At 45.1% G+C, this 19,003-nt stretch overlaps 1 protein-coding gene across 1 annotated transcript in view; it reads right to left on the bottom strand.

The window, feature by feature from the left end:
• The window catches only part of IL17RC (interleukin 17 receptor C), a 37,358-nt gene extending 20,687 nt beyond the window's left edge, over nt 1-16,671 (bottom strand). Inside the window, exons 1-5 of the mRNA XM_066613002.1 lie at nt 16,606-16,671; nt 13,058-13,079; nt 11,755-11,913; nt 6,628-6,711; nt 6,436-6,539 (exon numbers count right to left, since the gene is read on the bottom strand). Of these exons, the coding sequence (XP_066469099.1) occupies nt 6,436-6,539; nt 6,628-6,711; nt 11,755-11,913; nt 13,058-13,079; nt 16,606-16,671 (435 nt within the window). The remainder of the gene's footprint in view (nt 1-6,435; nt 6,540-6,627; nt 6,712-11,754; nt 11,914-13,057; nt 13,080-16,605) is intronic.
• Between the last annotated feature and the right edge of the window lie 2,332 nt (nt 16,672-19,003).

Below are 19,003 nucleotides of genomic sequence, written 5' to 3' on the forward strand. Positions count from 1 at the left end.
TCACACATCCGAAAAACTGAAATAAAAACAAAGATAACATATAAAGAATGGCCATACTAAGCTTTTCACCCACAATCACTGATGTGATCTTAGCTTTGTACCTTGCCGTGACTGAGTGCACACTTGTGAACTGAACACTCATTCAGCTGTCAGTCTTTCTCTTTCCCTTATGGTTCAGGTAAGCTGTCTTCCTTTTTTTAAAACATTTAACCCAGAACATATGAATGTATTTGTTTATTATACATACATGCTTTACCTTATTACATAATGGAAAACCACAAACTAAACACAGTTGCAAAACTACTCTAGTGATGCATGGGTTGAGGAATGCTGATGACATCAAGGACACTTGCTAATCAGTGCCATCCACAATTGGCTTCTCTTGATTCAAATGCTGCAGAATGGGCTGCCTTAGAAGAGAAGCAAAAGCTACAAGTGGACTAAATGCAGTGAGGGCACTTCCATATTGTCACCACTTCTCTTACATAAGAACATAAGAACAGCCCCACTGGATCAGGCCATAGGCCCATCTAGTCCAGCTTCCTGTATCTCACAGCGGCCCACCAAATGCCCCAGGGAGCACACCAGATAACAAGAGACCTCATCCTGGTGCCCTCCCTTGCATCTGGCATTCTGACATAACCCATTTCTAAAATCAGGAGGTTGCGCATACACATCATGGCTTGTACCTTGTAATGGATTTTTCGTCCAGAAACTTGTCCAATCCCCTTTTAAAGGTGTCCAGGCTAGACGCCATCACCACATCCTGTGGCAAGGAGTTCCACAGACCAACCATATGCTGAGTAAAGAAATATTTTCTTTTGTCTGTCCTAACTCTCCCAACACTCAATTTGAGTGGATGTCCCCTGGTTCTGGTTCGGGCTCTTGATACTTAATATTTGTATAGCACATTTGGAGTATGCGAAGTGCTTCACATATATTATCTCAATATAATCCTTACAGCAACCCAGCGAGGAATGTATTAATATCCCCACGGGTGGTGTGGCCCAGGATGCCCTCTGATGCTGTCTCAGGTCTGGCATCTCTGTGCTACAAAAGCCCTTAAATCCTTACCCTATTCCTTGCATGCTGTTGTCAAACCTGAAAGTGCAGAACTTCGGTTTTACATACAGGGACAGTGCAAACATTCACAAACATACACAAATGTAAATGAACTTTTATTTAAGTCCAGTATATTCCAGGTTTGACAAAAGCACAGAAAAAACATGGTAAGGAAGGACATGATCTACGGTACTTCTCACTTGAACGAGCGGGAAGCAGATAATTGCCGCTTTTGTCGGTGGTGGGTTGGATGGAGATGGCAGTAGCAGACTCCAGGTGAAAGACACCCCAATTTCTCCACCCCTTTGAACCCCTCACAATCTGCCACCTGTGCAACCCGTATCAGGTGCCCTCATGGATGGGCTGGCAGTGATTATCACCATATTGCAGGTGGAGAGCTGAGGCTGAGAGGGATTTGCTGGTCCAGTGGCATACCTGCGGGAGCAATGCGGGCAAATGCCCTGGTGCCAGGCTGGGGGGGGCAGTGCCCACGACCCGGTCCGCCCACCATCGATTTTGTCGGCGCAGTTCCAAACCACATCTGAGGGTCACCCTCTTTTCCTCCCCTCAAAAGAAAGGGGAGAAGAGGGCGGCCCTTAGAAAGGTCAAATAGCTCCGATGGAGACTTTTGTGCCATTGGTTGTGGCATGAAAGGCTCAACTGAAGCTTTTTTGTACTGTTAGAAGCAGCGCCCACTTCCTCCAATTTGGGAGGAGGCAAGTGCTGCTTTCAGTGCTGTAAAAAAATTTTTTTGTGCCATTTGAAGTGGCACTTGCTTCCTCCGAAAAGGAGGAGGTCGCGCAGACATAATTGTGGTGACATCATCACAATTACTTCCGGGTTGGGGGGGGTGGCAGAAGAGGGGTTGCCCCTGGTGTGGAAAGCACCAGGACCACTGCCGGGGTTGTCTAAAGCCACCTAGTGAGTTCATGGCAGAGGTAAGACTTGAACTAGCAGAGCCCTGATTTCCAGCTCAGTTTCCTAGCCACGACATTATACCAGCTCTTAAATATTTTCTGCTTTAGTAGCAAAGGAGTATCACTAATGCATGATGTGTTATGTGATAGGAGAGGAAATAGGAAGTTGCAAGAATTCCCATATTAGGTTTTATGGCTGCCTGCCCTTGCTTCAAAGAATATAGTGACCACTGACTGCTGTAGATTGCATTATTTGGCATAATGGGAAGAAAAAGTATTCATGGCCACTTATAATAGGAATTCTTTGTGACCATCTGCCATTCATTCTTTCTTTAATAATAAATCATAATAATGCTGAGTATAGTATTTGGAGCATACAGTCCTTGCTTAAAAGGTATGTGCGGCCAAGTTGATGAAGCCAATTTACTTCAGTAATACCCATTGGATTAATCCTAGAAGCTTCCATGAGAGCTGGGTGTTTCTGTAACTCAGTCTGGAAATTGGGATTGCCTTATACATCTCTTATCTGCATTTTCTATCTAATAAAGACAAACAGGTGATTAACTTTCTAGGACAGGCATGGGCAATGTGTTCAGCACTGAAAATACAACCCCAACAGGAGAACTGCAGTTGATTTGCATGTTGACAATCCCTTGAGGCCCACTGTTTAAACCAGGAAAGAACAAGGAAATTTCAGGGAATAATTAAAGATGTTTTCCATTCTGCTGTAAGTGGGTTGTGTTCATCTTCGAGATTGGGTAGGCTTCAAGTCTAAAGCTGGAATCCTATACACACATACATACTATGGAGTAAGCTCACTTGATCTCAGTACTTACTTCCAAGTAAATATGCATGGGATTGCACTGTACATAAATGGATAAATACTATGCATTCCAGAGTACACCTATTTGTTCTAGTTTACTCTCAATATCACCCCCTAGGTCTCCCTGACAAACTGCTTTTAAACAAGGACACAAAGTGAACTCTTAGGACCAAATTAGATGTAAACTAAAAGGTGAATTCTGGGCACAGAAGAGGATTTTTAAAAAATATATATAAATAGCATGTGGGGCATGAAAGGTGGCAAATCTGTGATGGGGTATAGGAGGGGTTTTAGAATTAGCCCCCCCCCCCTGCAGTTTTGATCCTGATCTTGGCTCTCCCAATGTGCTATTTTAGTTGAATTAAAAACTTCCATTGACTTTCAATGGAAGTTAAGTTAAAACCTGCATACAGGAGGCCAAGACCAGAATCCAAAGCATCATGGGAACAATTCCTAAAGTCCCCCTACTACCCCTGCCATAGTTTCACCACCAGTCATACACACGCATGTACTATTCATTAAAAAAAATTATCCACCCCCTAATTTGGCCATGTTATACATTTAAGACCACATCTACTTTGGCCCTTAACTAGTAACAATGAAGAATTTTTTTTTAAAAAAGACAAACCTCATATTCCAGTGTGACAGTGTATACAAACCATCTGCATTTGCTTTTCTTCAACTTGTCTCTACTTCAACAGGAATAATGTAACTTGAGTAACTAGAAGGGCCCAGTCCTAATTGCTATTAAAGACAGGGACCTTCTGTTCTGTCTTTAATAGCAAAGTATTGGCCAGTCCACCAACATATATAAGAACTCCTAAACCTAAGGCTGACTGCAATCCAGAGAGTCCTCCCCTTACCTTTAAATCTGCTGCTGAAATCAGAAGAGGAGATAGCTATTGGTACTCTTGCATAATTCCCCTCCTCACTGTCCAACACACCAGGATTGCTCTCCAACACAGAAGGTAGGAAAGGGTAGATCTATTTACACATGCATACATACATTCTGACAACACGCTAGGTGGACAGGAGAATGGTACAGATGAAAGCTGTGACTGTCTCATCTCCCAATTCAGCAACAGGTTTAAAGGTAAAGCAAGGGGAGGATCTCTTAGTGCAACACAGCAACCCTTGCTATCTCTATTTTCTCCAGTGGGAGACTCTTGGGATGACTTCATCAATCAATCCTTTTGTTGAAAAGCGGCATACAGTGTGAATATTCATCATCATTATGATCTACTGAGGTTGCTCCTCCTTCCTGTTCTCTAGCACCTGGATTTTGCTGTACATGGGAGAAGGATGAGTCAGGAGATCCCAGCGTATCCTATACCTACGTTTGAAGGGAGAGTGATACTCCATTGCCTCCCCCCTCCAAAGGCCTGGTTATACCCAGTGAAAGCTGTAAACATGTTATGCAAACTGTGCTCACTTATGGACAGGTCTGAGTGTACTGTACAGTTCTATAGACACACACATCACAGAATACAGCATAACTGAAAAGCCCAGTTTTCTGTTTTTGTTTTGTTTTGTTTTTTTGCTCCCTTCAAAAAGGCAACTTTCTAAGCCTTAAGGCTGAGCAGACACCCTTGCGAAATGTCAGAAGCTGGAGAACATTGTGAGTGAAATTTCTAGTAAATTTCCTGTGCCCAAGGCTTTGTCTTTGCCCTTCCTCATGACTAGTGGACACATTCTGAAGAATAGACAAGAAGGTGCAAGCTCACGCACAACCTGGCTGATTTCACATTTTACAGAATGCTATGTGATGTTTTTGGCATAGAATTAAAGTGCAATAGAGACCCAGCTCTGCTTATGGATAGGATAAGTGATGGAATTTGTGGGCAGACCAAGTCGAACATGGGGATGACTCAGGGATGGGGTGGCTGGCTCCACCAGATGTGTACAGCCCTACCTGAAGTCAGAACCTGCTCGGCAAGTGGGAGGGAGATAACTAAAGGATTGCTGCATTCCTTTCTTAATCCCTCTTGAAACAATGGGATCCTTGTCTCTGCATCAATATCGCACAGGTCACGATCAGGCATTTTAATCACAGCTGCTTTAATTCTTTGTTTTCAATTCATTTCTAGAATACAGTTTATTGCATTTTTAAAAACGTGGTTTGTTGTAAGCTGTTTTGTGACCGTGTGGCTAAAAGCAGGATGTAAATAATTAAAATAAAGAACCATACTAATTTCTTTCCCTTTCTATACATCGAATTCTCCGTCACCACGGTATTTAGCACTGCCGTTCCTAGTTGATGTCTTTTAGGAACTATGCGCACACAGTACAGGTACCTTCAAAGGAAAATAACTAGAGCTGCCAGATATCTGGGGCCCCTTCACATCCAATTTCTGTACTACGAAAATTAGCACAGAAAAAATAGCTGTAAAACAACTCAGTTCATTGCTTCCTCATTTATTTTCATGATACTGCTGTGACTGATTTGGGCTCTTTCAAAATTCTGGCACTGTTCATGATGGTGAAAGGAAAATGAAGGCAGTAGGGGCAGAGCAGGGCAGAGCAGAGCACGGTAGGAGTAGGGTACCAATAGGGTACACAGGTGCATGAGTCAAGGGCAAACTAGATGATACTTCAAGAGCATGTTAGAATCCTGTGACTGAGACTTCCCAGATTTTTTCTTTTACAAAGAGCAGCTGTTGGCGGGCCCTGATCCAGATCAGAACTTTGGAGTGGGGGTTAACTCTTTCCTCCGCCCCATGCCATGGTGGGAAGGGGTTAAACCTGCCCTCCTCCATATTACTGTCTTCTTCTGGATTCAACCCTCCACAGTAGCTTTTTGTAAAAGAAGAAACATGGGAAGTCACAGGATTCCAACTCAATACACTTTTAAAGTAATGCGTCCAGTAGTTTGGCACTTAATAGATACTTCTGAGAAAGCTATAATTCAGTTCCTTCTAGCAGGTGATGTAGAGCATACAACCCTCTCAGTTGCACAGTTCCTAAATTTGAGTAATTTGAATCGAGCCAAGCTTTCTGTAGCAAGTAATCACTGAGTACATTACATCTTTGGCAATATCTGCAGAGTAACTGATTGTTTTTTTTAATAATACATGTTTGTATGTAAAATGTATTGTACATTTGTATCTGTGTGTACACGTAGGTGTGCATATATACATATATTTGTGTACTATTTAGGTTTATATTCTCTCTACGGTTTCCGTACAGAGTCTTCACCTACCAAATGTTTATGCCTAATAAAGGTTGACTTGACTTGACTTGACTTAACAGATACAGGAAATGGAACCTTTTGCCCAGTTCAAAAGATATGTCAGAAGATACAGTTCAGATAATCAGATGGTATGTCGCGGGAGGGAGGAGGGAGGACAAAGTGAGGGGAAATGCTACCTCCCTTGGCACAGCATCCTCCCACTGCCTAATCATGTGGTGGGTTAGTTCAAGTGACTCCCCTCCATGCAAGACTAAGTGTATGCTTCTCCCCCAGGTGATTTGGATAGGCTGGTCAGAGTATTGTTCAGTGTGGAGGAAACAAGATTCATTGCTGCAATTCCTGGGGCAGCCTACAGACATGTATCTTGATACCTGTGTATCTCTAAGGGACTGTGTCTCTCTCTAAGGGGCTGTGCCAACATGACACTAGCCCTAATTACTCACCCTCGTTCTGCTGTGCCAGTCATGGGGAAGCGACACCTCTACAATGACACTGCGGGATGATGCATACCCATGGGTTAAAAGCAGTATGCGTGTCTTCAGTAATGCTGGGAACAGAGTGAAGGAGAGAAGGGTCACAAGGGCAGAGACGGGATCTTCGGTTGGTGGGTAGGGGCTGCTGTAGACAAATCTCACCATTGGTTCTCCCATTATGTCTCCTGGGGTGCCGACCAGTCTTGTCAGCTTCTCCATCTAGGTCTGTACCTAAGGCAGGTGATTCTACAGGAAAATAAAAGACGTGTGTCATCACGGAGATGTTTAAACCATTGTCTAAATATTCCTTGTTGTATATCATTTTTTGTGTTAATTTAGCAGAGAATACTAATAAGAACATAAGAACATAAGAACAGCCCCACTGGATCAGGCCATAGGCCCATCTAGTCCAGCTTCCTGTATCTCACAGCGGCCCACCAAATGCCCCAGGGAGCACACCAGATAACAAGAGACCTCATCCTGGTGCTCTCCCCTACATCTGGCATTCTGACTTAACCCATTCCTAAAATCAGGAGGTTGCGCATACACATCATGGCTTGTACCCCATAATGGATTTTTCCTCCAGAAACTCGTCCAATCCCCTTTTAAAGGCGTCTAGGCTAGACGCCAGCACCACATCCTGTGGCAAGGAGTTCCACAGACCGACCACGCGCTGAGTAAAAAAATATTTTCTTTTGTCTGTCCTAACCCGCCCAACACTCAATTTTAGTGGATGTCCCCTGGTTCTGGTATTATGTGAGAGTGTAAAGAGCATCTCCCTATCCACTCTGTCCATCCCCTGCATAATTTTGTATGTCTCAATCATGTCCCCCCTCAAGCGTCTCTTTTCTAGGCTGAAGAGGCCCAAACGCCGTAGCCTTTCCTCATAAGGAAGGTGCCCCAGCCCCGTAATCATCTTAGTCGCTCTCTTTTGCACCTTTTCCATTTCCACTATGTCTTTTTTGAGATGCGGCGACCAGAACTGGACACAATACTCCAGGTGTGGCCTTACCATAGATTTGTACAACGGCATTATAATACTAACCGTTTTGTTCTCAATACCCTTCCTAATGATCCCAAGCATAGAATTGGCCTTCTTCACTGCTGCCGCACATTGGGTCGACACTTTCATCGACCTGTCCACCACCACCCCAAGATCTCTCTCCTGATCTGTCACAGACAGCTCAGAACCCATCAGCCTATATCTAAAGTTTTGATTTTTTGCCCCAATGTGCATGACTTTACACTTACTGACATTGAAGCGCATCTGCCATTTTGCTGCCCATTCTGCCAGTCTGGAGAGATCCTTCTGGAGCTCCTCACAATCACTTCTGATCTTTACCACTCGGAAAAGTTTGGTGTCATCTGCAAACTTAGCCACTTCACTGCTCAACCCTGTCTCCAGGTCATTTATGAAGAGGTTGAAAAGCACCGGTCCCAGGACAGATCCTTGGGGCACACCGCTTTTCACCTCTCTCCACTGTGAAAATTGCCCATTGACACCCACTCTCTGCTTCCTGGCCTCCAACCAGTTCTCAATCCACGAGAGGACCTGTCCTCTAATTCCCTGACTGTGGAGTTTTTTCAGTAGCCTTTGGTGAGGGACCGTGTCAAACGCCTTCTGAAAGTCCAGATATATAATGTCCACAGGTTCTCCCGCATCCACATGCCTGTTGACCTTTTCAAAGAATTCTATAAGGTTTGTGAGGCAAGACTTACCCTTACAGAAGCCATGCTGACTCTCCCTCAGCAAGGCCTGTTCGTCTATGTGTTTTGAGATCCTATCTTTGATGAGGCATTCCACCATCTTACCCGGTATGGATGTTAGGCTGACCGGCCTATAGTTTCCCGGGTCCCCCCTCTTTCCCTTTTTAAAAATAGGCGTGACATTTGCTATCCTCCAATCTTCTGGCACCGTGGCCGTTTTGAGGGACAAGTTGCATACCTTAGTCAAGAGATCTGCAACTTCATTCTTCAATTCCTTAATAACCCTTGGGTGTATGCCATCAGGGCCCGGTGACTTATTGATCTTTAATTTATCAATGAGGTCTGAAACATCTTCTCTTTTAACCTCTATCTGACTTAACTCCTCGGTTAGGAGGGGCCGTTCGGGCAGCGGTATCTGCCCGAGGTCTTCTGCCGTGAAGACAGATGCAAAGAACTCATTTAATTTCTCTGCCATCTCTAAGTCTCCTTTTATCTCCCCTTTCCCTCCCTCACCATCCAGAGGGCCAACCGCTTCTCTGGCGGGTTTCCTGCTTCTAACATATTTGAAGAAGCTTTTATTATTCCCCTTAATGTTGCTGGCCATGCGTTCCTCATAGTCTCGCTTGGCCTCCCCTATCACCTTCTTACATTTCTTTTGCCACAGTTTATGTTCCTTTTTATTCTCTTCATTAGGGCAAGACTTCCATTTACGGAAGGAAGCTTCCTTGCCCTTCACAGCCTCTCTAACTTGGCTGGTTAGCCATGCGGGCACTCTCCTGGATTTAGTGGAACCCTTCTTTCTTTGCGGTATACACCTCTGCTGGGCCTCTATTACTGTTGTTTTAAGCAGCCTCCATGCACTCTGGAGAGACTGGACTCTTTTTACCCTCCCTTTCAGCCTCCTTCTAACCAGCCTCCTCATTTGAGGGAAGTCCGCCCGTCGGAAGTCAAGTCAAGTCAATGTTTGATTAGCATCGTCTGCTAATACTAAACTACTAATCGGCTGGAAATAAGAAAGGGGAGGAGAAAGGGGAAAGGATGTTGAGCAGCCAGAACAAATTTACTGAGCCGCACGAAGACTAGAGAATAAGCTGAACCAGCTGAATAAGCTGATGGGGAGTGATTAGCCAGTATTTATTTTCAGACTTGTTTTCTACATAATGAATCCAAAATGATGTGCAGTGAGGTAAAAGTTTAAAAAAAACAGGAATAAATTAAAAGAATAATTCAAAAACAGAATAATTTAAAAGAAGCAAGGCTTTTATGTAGAAAAGTAACACTAAAAAAGCCATACAGCAATTTTGAAACAACCCCTGCTAAATGGGCAAAGAGGCTCCTTTTCAAGTGATTGTAGTAGTTGGCAACCTTCAGTCTCGAAAGACTCTGGTATCGCGCTCTGAATGGTGGTTCTGGAACAGCGTCTAGTGTGGCTGAAAAGGCCAATTCGGGAGTGACAATCCCTTCCACACTGGGAGCAAGTGCAGTCTGTCCCTGGTCTGTCTCCCTGGCTGTGGGCCTTCCTTCTTTGCCTCTTAGCCTCAGTCTGTTGGCCAAGTGTCTCTTCAAACTGGGAAAGGCCATGCTGCACAGCCTGCCTCCAAGCGGGCCGCTCAGAGGCCAGGGTTTCCCACCTGTTGAGGTCCACTCCTAAGGCCACCACTCCTAAGACACCACTTCAAGTGGTGTCCTCTTATATTTACCAGGGGGAGAGCAACTGTCCTTCATCCCAACACGGTGTCTTTTTCAGTGGCTGTTGCTGGTGTCCCTTCTGCCTTTTTTTTTTTTAAAGATTGTGAGCACTTTGGGGACAGGGAACCATTTATTGATTTATTTTGCTCTGTAAAACGTTTTGCAAACTACTCTTGTTGAAAAGTGGTCCTGTATATAAATATATATATGGGAGAAGGTGGTCAGTATTGTGCCAATTGTCATTGGAGCTCTTGAAGCAATGTCTAGAATTCAGAAGAAACACCTCAGCATTCCTGGCCTTGAGCAAATGCCACCAGCTTAGTGGCAGAAAACAAGGTTGCTTGGAACAGTCGGCAAGAATCCTATAACAATCCTACCTAATGGTAATGATTGTGGAGCCATTATTCAAAAGGCCCTGCATCTTGTACCTTCCAAACATATGTCAACAGGCCAATGGTAAGAGCAGGGTTGGTATTGTTCGAATTTGGATGCAACATGATTTGTAGGACTCTGGATGGCAGTGCACTGTCCAAACACCTGAGACCTCTTCACCTGCCCCCTCTATGGTTCTGGCAGGAGGTGTGGTCCTTAACACTATTTCCTTCCTCCCCTTTCTTCCCACATTCTCTCTTGCCTTCCACACAATCAGAGAAGGGGACTGTGCTCTGCCAGGGGTCCATGCCTGCCAGGCCATCCTCACCAGACTTCCACACAAAGGGAACAGCTCTAGGGTTCTCTGGTTCACTTCAGATGATGCCTGTATACAACTACAAACTGTGAGTTTCTTATGAAACCTTAACCAAGTACTGTATCTACTCCTGTGTATGTTTTATTGATAGCAAACAGTCTAGGTGATGGGATATCTTCCCATAGAAAGGGGGTGCTTTTGCTGATTGCTATCTCCCTCCCTTCCAAGAGGTGTGATCTTGGACGCTGCCCAACATGGTGGCAGCTGTCTCTGCTACAGCATGCTGTAAGGAAGAAAAAAACCCTTACTTTCCTCTTAAGTGTGGTTTCCTCAAACCTGGAAGTAAGAGACAAGCTCAGTGACAAGGCCTTTATGGGTGTGGTTGGAGGAGGGCCAGGGTGCAACTCCAACTCCCTCCTCTCCAGGATCTGAGGCCATAGGAGTATCAGGGGTATCAACATTGTGCACTGCCCTGAACCACATCTGTGCCAGTTGAGAATTCCCCCAGGATACTCTCTGCTTCCCAAGCCATGGCCTAGTTCTCAGGCACCACAGCGCACAAATAAAGGAGTTCCTTTGTTTGCACAGCCCCTGTAAATAAAACCAGAATTCTTGCAGTTCTGGGTTTGAGGAAACTGTGCAAGAAGCACGGGAAGGGATGATCCACTTCTAACTTGAGTGAACAAGAAATGGATCAAAGTGACTTGCATCTGTGGTAGGCTGCAGGAAGGTGGTGGCAGGATGAAGGGCACCCTGAATCTGCCACCCGCTTGCAATCTGCTGCCTCATGATTGGACTGTCCATGGGTGGGAGAGCCAAATCAAGGCCTCTGATGCTAATCACAGGGCTCAGACAGGTTCAATGGTAATCTGGTTACAGATTGTTAAGAGCCTTAAAAGTCAATGTCACCACTGGCACAACTAGACTCCCCCTCCCCTTGGGAGCCATTCGCCCCCCCTCCCGCCCACATGACTCCAAAGGGGAGGGAAGGAGCTGCTTGCACGCTGCAGGGAGGCTCCCTGCAAAACTTAGTGCGCCACCCCCCTCTAGCTACGCCAGTGAATGTCACCATATTAAACTGGGTTTGGAAACCTAATAGGCAATCATAGGTGTACATGCAAGACATCCTATACATGAGAGTAACTCAGATGTCAAGTTGAACCAGATCAACTTCCACACACAGGCTGCTGCACCATCTTTCTCACCCAGCAGGCCAAGGTGCAGCATCACCTGCACACATGGGAAGCAGTCTCCTTTCTGCTGACATCGAAGTGTGTTCTCTGCCTGTAGGTGGAGCAGTACCAGGACTGGATCTCGCTCTGGAACTGGTAGTACTTCTCCAGAAGTATGCAGCCCAGCCTTTACTAAGAGGAAAGAGGGGGTAAAAATTACTCTTAAGAATCTCTCAGCTAAGTGTATAGAATGACTGAAGGAAAGTTTATGCTCACTGAGAGAACACCACAGCACTAATTGTCTAAAAAGTAGTCATATTAACCATGCTCCTTCACAGGATCTGCACTCTGTCCCTGCAATGAACCCTTCCTTCCTCGGACAAACAACAGCTGCAGAGAGAGATATGAATTGGGGTTGTGGTGGAAGCAAAGGGTTAAATCCCTCTCTTCCTCTATGGTGTGGCCCAATCCAGGGAAGCCCATGGCTGCTATTCAGAAATAAACACATACAAGGCCAAATGACATATTTAAAGTCACCTTGTTTGGTCCCCTAAGGGCGCAATCCTAACCCCTTATTTCAGAGCTTTCCAGCACTGACATAAGGGCAATGCAGCTCCGAGATAAGGGAACAAACAATCCCTTACTTTGAGGAGGCCTCCGTGAGTGACACCCAACTGCAGGATGCAGCACTTGTCCCATTGGCAGCACTTGTCCCATTGGAAAGCACTGACATAAGGGGTTAGGATTGCGGCCTTAGTGTTATAAGCAACTCTTGCATGAGGATATGACAACCATTGTATAAAGCTTGGACACTGGAGTTTTGCAGCTAAAAAGGAGCTTTTGCTGAATCTAGGTCCACAAGGCCGAAGAGGCAAGCAACAATGGATTTTCTCTTTCATGTCTTTTTTATTTTTGTATTGTACTTTATGAATATTTTGTACACTGCCTTGGGCATTTGCTTTGGCAAGGGAAAGGCAGGGTAGAAATTATTTAAATAAATACCTGCATAAATAAATATCCCCCCACCTCTACCATTCATATTCACCCAGGAGCAGTGCTTTGGGGGTCGTTGTCACTTCCAAGGAGTGGCACTTTGCTCATGTCAAAGCATATGTGAATTACTGCCCTCACAGCAAGGGTTAGCCATACACTTTTAAACAAGCAAGTAAGCAAAACTGTTCCTGTAACAAAATAATCTAGAATGACACATTTCAAAGATGCCACATAGATGGCAGTCTTCAGACTGGGCTGGGTTAAATGTGTAAACCAAGATCTAAATAAAAAACAGTGACAAAAAAATGTGACCAGTACAAAACAGAGTAAACAGTTTACTTACCCAGCAGCTTGCAGCGCAGATTCTGTGTAGGAGGACAGAAAAGGGACAGATCGAGGGATTAGTGAAGAACTCTTGCTGCCCCCCAGAGCTTCTAAGAGGAATTTTATCAAGGGCTACGAAGTTTCTTTTGGGCCCCTTCCCAAAGAGGGAGGGGGAAAACAGAGTGGGAGTGGCAATGGGGTGAGCAGAATGGAGGCAAAACAGGGGGAAAGTGGCAAAAGCCAGAATAGTCTTTGGAGCCAAGGTCTGCTAATCTTCCAATGGAGAGCTCAGGTCTGGGCAGTGAGACCCAAATCCCAAATGGGCAGTGAGTCTGGGTGAGATTAGAAAATTGAAGATCCCAGGAAATTTCTGGGCCCCCTCCTTTGGCTCCTGGGCCCCCTTTCTGTCCCAGGGCCTGGGTACAAATTACCCCCTTTACCCCCCCCCCCGAGGCCCTGCTGTCCCCCACCCCCACAAATAGCACCCCTTCCAACTGAGCACTTATTAAGTGTGCTATCTTTTGGCATGTACCAAATCTATACACAAGAGGGAGATATTCTCTAAATACACTCTTCCCTTGTCATCTGTACCTAATTCAATCTGGAAAATGGTCCTTACAGCAAAAAACCAGATGAGTACAATTATTACAATGATTTCAATGGGAAAAATTCTAACTCATTCCAAAGTCATTTCCAAGTTCACCCCAACATAACCCGAAATGCCTAACAGCACGAGGAAAAAGTTGTGTGTCATGATAAAACAGAATAAAAAACAATTAACGGCAATGTTATGTAGTATCAATAAAGTATTAAAGTCAATAATAAAAATGTTTCAGAAATTCTGGCACCACATAATAAAGTTTAGTATCTCAAGCTGTAGTTGCAAACTGTGCGCTTGGTCTTTTACATTTCACCCATTTCCCCACTTTTCTCATATGTTTTTCATCTTCTTCTTTTTGACCCAGATTCAGAGTAATTTTTAGAAACAAAGCACAAAAATGGTTACACTGTAAAAGGGAGAGTGTAATGCATATGCCTTGAAAACATGGAGACTTGCTACTCATTTGACAGTATATCTCACATGGAGAGCGCCTCTTCCTGAGCCGCTCTCCATGCTCCTCGGAGGGTCCTGAAGAGAGCTTCTGCTAAAGCCCGCAGGAGCACACCCAAGAGAAGAAACACTTCTGGACCTCTGTCCTACCAGGGGGATAAATCCAAAATACAATCTGATCTCCTGGAAGTCCTTCCTGGGCATCCAAGGCATGTTTATACTCTTCACTGTCTGTCACCAGAGCTCAGAGTGAAGGGGAGGCCTATCCTAAACTGGGAGGTAAATCTTGCCTCCAAGAAAGACCTGGTCCTTCTTCCCGCCCCGCCCCCCATGGTTCTCAGGCCTTATATCAAACATTTTGGTATGGATAAAGAGGGATGATCTTTTTATGGATAGTATGGATAAGTGAAAATCTTTATAGGGAACTTAGTGATAGAGGGAAGGGTTTATACCCATTTGAGAAACGCAATACTGACTTTCTTGCTGTTGTACCAGATCAAACAACCAGCTAAAATTTTGTTCCAGAAGTCACAGTATTGAGAGAGAGTTTTGGGTGACACCTTGAAAAACATTGACATCTGTAATATCTAAAAGTGAAAATAGGCAGCATGTAAAATGTCAATGACTTTTTAAATAGGGATAATAGTAGCCTTTATTGCCCCTGGTCCCTTGAGTCACCGTTGCTTCTTGCTCATTCTCACATAGTGGAGACAAGGAATGTGTTATTTCGGGTTTCATCTGATAAATGCTTGAGGATTCAATGACTGTTTTAAAGTCTAGGTGACCCTTTTAAATGCTCGTGCCTTACTTCCTACTTAGAGATCAGGTAGGAACCTTCCCTTTGTCCTACAAACTTAGGATTATGTATTTCAGTGTCTGTGGGTCGAGAGCCACTAGATGGGTTTTGAGCCAATTTCATGTGGGTCCCCATTCATTTCAATATTTTATTTTTGATGTATTAGACTTGATGCTATCATGGTATGTGACTGCATTTGGGGAAATGTTACACATCTGTACTTTTAACAGGCTATTATATATGTGCTTTTGTTAAAAGCATATATATAGTACACATGATACACACATTTCCCTGGGGGCTGGGGATAAGAATAGGCCCTCAGTTTGGCTGTACTTGTCGTAAGAGGCAACTAAACAGCCACCGTGTAGATGGGACTCGTCAGCCTGGGAAGGCAGCTCATCTGAGAGAAGGAAAACTCTGATCCCAAACCTCCACTGCCTTGTGGCTACATCCAGTTATGGAAAAGGTTTCAGGAGTCAACCTTGAGGCAAAATCTGGAGCCGGAGTCCCTGAGGCAACTCATGGCTGAACTCAGTAACGTTCTGGCAACTCCTGCAACGCCGCTAGAATCAACTGTATTGGCTTCTGCCTTTCCATTGGACCATTTCAGCGACGTGGAGAGGGGGGATTTGCTGCATGGGTAACACAGTCTATCCTCCATATCTACCTTACCCAGGCTTCGCACACTGGAGAGGACACTCTGTTCCAGAACCACTTTTCAGAGCGCAATACCATAGTCTTCCGAGACTGAAGGATGCCAGCTAACTGATACACACATGATAGTAAATGGGGCTTACTCCTGGGAAAGTGTGGGTAGGATTACAGCCTAGGATTGTTTAAAAAAAATTTTTTCCTGCTTGATGATGTCACTTCTGGTGGGTCCTGTCAGATTTTCATTCTAAAAAGTGGGTCCCAGTGCTAAAAGTTTGTGAACTACTGATATATTTGCATCCTGTACCTGCTCAAGGCAACATATAGGTTTCTCCCCCTTCCCTTTTATCCTTGCAATGACTCTGTGAGGTAGGTTAGGCTGAGACATAGTGAACAGCCCAACATTACGCAATGAACGGGGATTTTAACCCACAGCTCCCTGGTCCTAATCTAGCACACTGACCACTACACCACACTGGCCTTACTGTTTTGATAATAGTGTCATCAGTATACATGGTGTTTTTAACTGTTTCATGAACAAAAAGTATAGGTCCCTGTCTCCAAGGGGCTTGCAATATACATTTTGGTAGTGGAAAGACAACAGAGGATCAGGAAGGGAGGAGCATGTTGGAAGCGGGCTGCTCTGCAGCCACTGAGGGGGCAATAGTTCAATAAATATACAGAGAGATAAAATGTCATCATAATAGCATCTCAGCAGTGGCCTTTTCATCTCCTGCAGTATCCATGAAAAGACCTTCTTTCTTTGCCTGTTGTTCCTAGACCGGCAGCGAGGGTTGCCGCCTTGTTTTCTGGCACTACTCCTGTGCCTTGAAGCAGTCTGACACCTGAGCAGGCAAAGCAATTTCCCTGGCATAGGGATAAGTGGTGGAAACGGCATCACTCCTATGTCAGCCTGTCTTAAAAGCACAGATGTACGACCCCCCCACACACACAAGGTGGCCACTATAATACTAGTAGGGCCTTAGTAGTCACTCCTCTGAGCCTAGCACTGGTACAATAGCTTCTTGTTCCCACAGTTGTGTTTCCACGGCCATGGGCACCAGCACACCAGCTGGTCAAAAGGCTTCAGCAGCTGCTGAGCAAACAGCAGCCCAGAGGCCCTGTCGGAGTCCATATCTTCAGGCGGTCCAGCCTCGGTGTCTCCTAGCAACCACAGAACTCCTTCCCTGCACAATCACAGGCCATGGTGGAGTGGAAAGGGGAGGCCTCACTTCTTCTTTCTGACCCAGGAGATCAACGCAGAGCTAGATGGTCAAATGGCTCAGCTCAGTCTAAGGAGCATCACACACATGAATCTGGCCACCCTATCCTTGTAGGGATCTGAAGGCCTTAGGAGTGGACCTCAACAGGTGGGAAACCCTGGCCTCTGAGCGGCCCGCTTGGAGGCAGGCTGTGCAGCATGGCCTTTCCCAGTTTGAAGAGACACTTGGCCAACAGACCGAGGCAAAGAGGCAAAGAAGGAAGGCCCACAGCCAGGGAGACAGACCAGGGACACACTACACTTGCTCCCAGTGTGGAAGGGATTGTCACTCCCGAATCGGCCTTTTCAGCCACACTAGACGCTGTTCCAGAACCACCATTCAGAGAGCGATACCATAGTCTTTTGAGACTGAAGGTTGCCAACTAAAATCCTTGTAGTACCAAGTAAGACAGAACAATTCACCTTAGGTCAAACATAGGTGTCTATTGAGGCAATGACACAGGACTCAGCTTGGCCAAGTCGGCTGCTACAGCTTCCCTTCTTGCCAGGGAACGCCCCTTCATAGGGCTGTCAAGGCTTCACTTGGCACCTGAAGCTGGTGCGATATGTTTGTCAAAGAGATTATGGTGTGGATCTTGCCCTTTCACATTCTTTGTCTAGAAACCAAGCTGAGCAGTGCTGAATCAGTTGCAAATACTGCAATCCCCAGGCCAGCTGGTGGCACAAAACTAGCAGGAATGTACGTATACTGTACACTGCTGACACACAGACAGAAAACTGAGAAAGACAGAAAGGAATGGACGGTTTTCCAACTGAAAGCCTGAGATGTGACTTGGCCGAAAGAGAACCTGCCACCCACTACCATGATAAAACTCATACGCACCGGAGAGCAGCTGACAGAGTCTGGAAGAGTTGTAAGCTGAAGGCAGGCAGGAGACAGGTGTAGTAGGATCAGTGCCAAAGTCAGTATCCACATCTCTGGGATTCGTTGTGAGTTAGGCAATGGCTCCAGTGTCACAACTGGGATGAAGAAGACCGTGACCCCTCCATCTCAGAACCTGTCTTCCCACCCAGCAGGAGCAGATCCTGTTGGAATCGCACACTTGGTACTTCCCTTGTTTTCCTCTCCAAGATCTATTTCTGGTTGTTCCCAGCTCAGGCACTAGTTCAGAGACTGGCAGCCAGCAAGCTGTGTGCCAGGCTTAAGGATCCCAAGATGAAGGAAGGGCCAAGTTTCCCTTCTCCAAAAGGCAGAAGCAAGGAGACGCAAAAGTGTGCTCATCAAGCAAGGTTCTAGATCTTCTCAATAACTTGTTTGTCGCAACCCGGTTTAGTAATTGCCCCTCCCTTTTTGGCTATTATGGGAGAGATTGCGTCAAAGTGGAGTAAAGGTGCAGAGGGCGTAGCAGGAACTGGAAGAAGCCGTTGGGGGGGGGGGGGATAATCCTGGGCCTAATGCCAAGATCTCAGTTTAAAAGAAGCCCAAAAGGCTGAGGGACACAAACATTCAGAGCCAAGCTCAAATCACACAGATTATCTGAATGCCAACAGAGCAAATCTAAATGTTTCAAGCTTTTAAAAACTTGACATTCAAAACCAACACTGGGGGCCTCACTGGGCCTTTTAATGTTTACAAGTCTTTGCAACTTATTTACCTTTATCTTGAATTAAAAACAATTCAGGCACACTGTACACATCACTCAAATGAGTTGTTTTCAACTTTCGGAGAACTGGCATCTCTTTCCTTTCTCACCACAAGCAGCAAGTGTATGACTGAGGTAGAGATGATTTATATATGTCAGAAAAGTCACATTGCCATCTGGTCAGTGATGCCTATAGCTGCCATACTGGAATTCAAGATAGCTACTATGAATGCACATTTTGGTCACTATTGCAGCCCGCTGAGGGTTAGACTGTTAATGACATGGCAACCAATATAGTATGAACTAGCAGATCAACCATAAGCTTTCCAGCATCTTAGCCATATTAGATTCTAAGATGACTTGCCTTGAATTTACAGTTTTGTTCCTTAGGTTTGCAAAATTGCGACATCATGTCTTTTCTGTTTGCAGATTACCTTCTATGGTGATTGAAAAGATACTCATCATTAAGGAAGTGTTACAGCAGAGCCAATAGCACCCTTGAGACCCACAAAGCACAGGAAGCGACAAGAAGCATCATGTATCTTTACGTAGGTTTTGCATTCAGTGATTAACAAATGAACACCTGCTGGAAATGTGTGAAT

This window comes from Tiliqua scincoides, chromosome 2 (assembly GCF_035046505.1).
Source record: "Tiliqua scincoides isolate rTilSci1 chromosome 2, rTilSci1.hap2, whole genome shotgun sequence".
Taxonomy (NCBI): Eukaryota; Metazoa; Chordata; class Lepidosauria; order Squamata; family Scincidae; genus Tiliqua; species Tiliqua scincoides.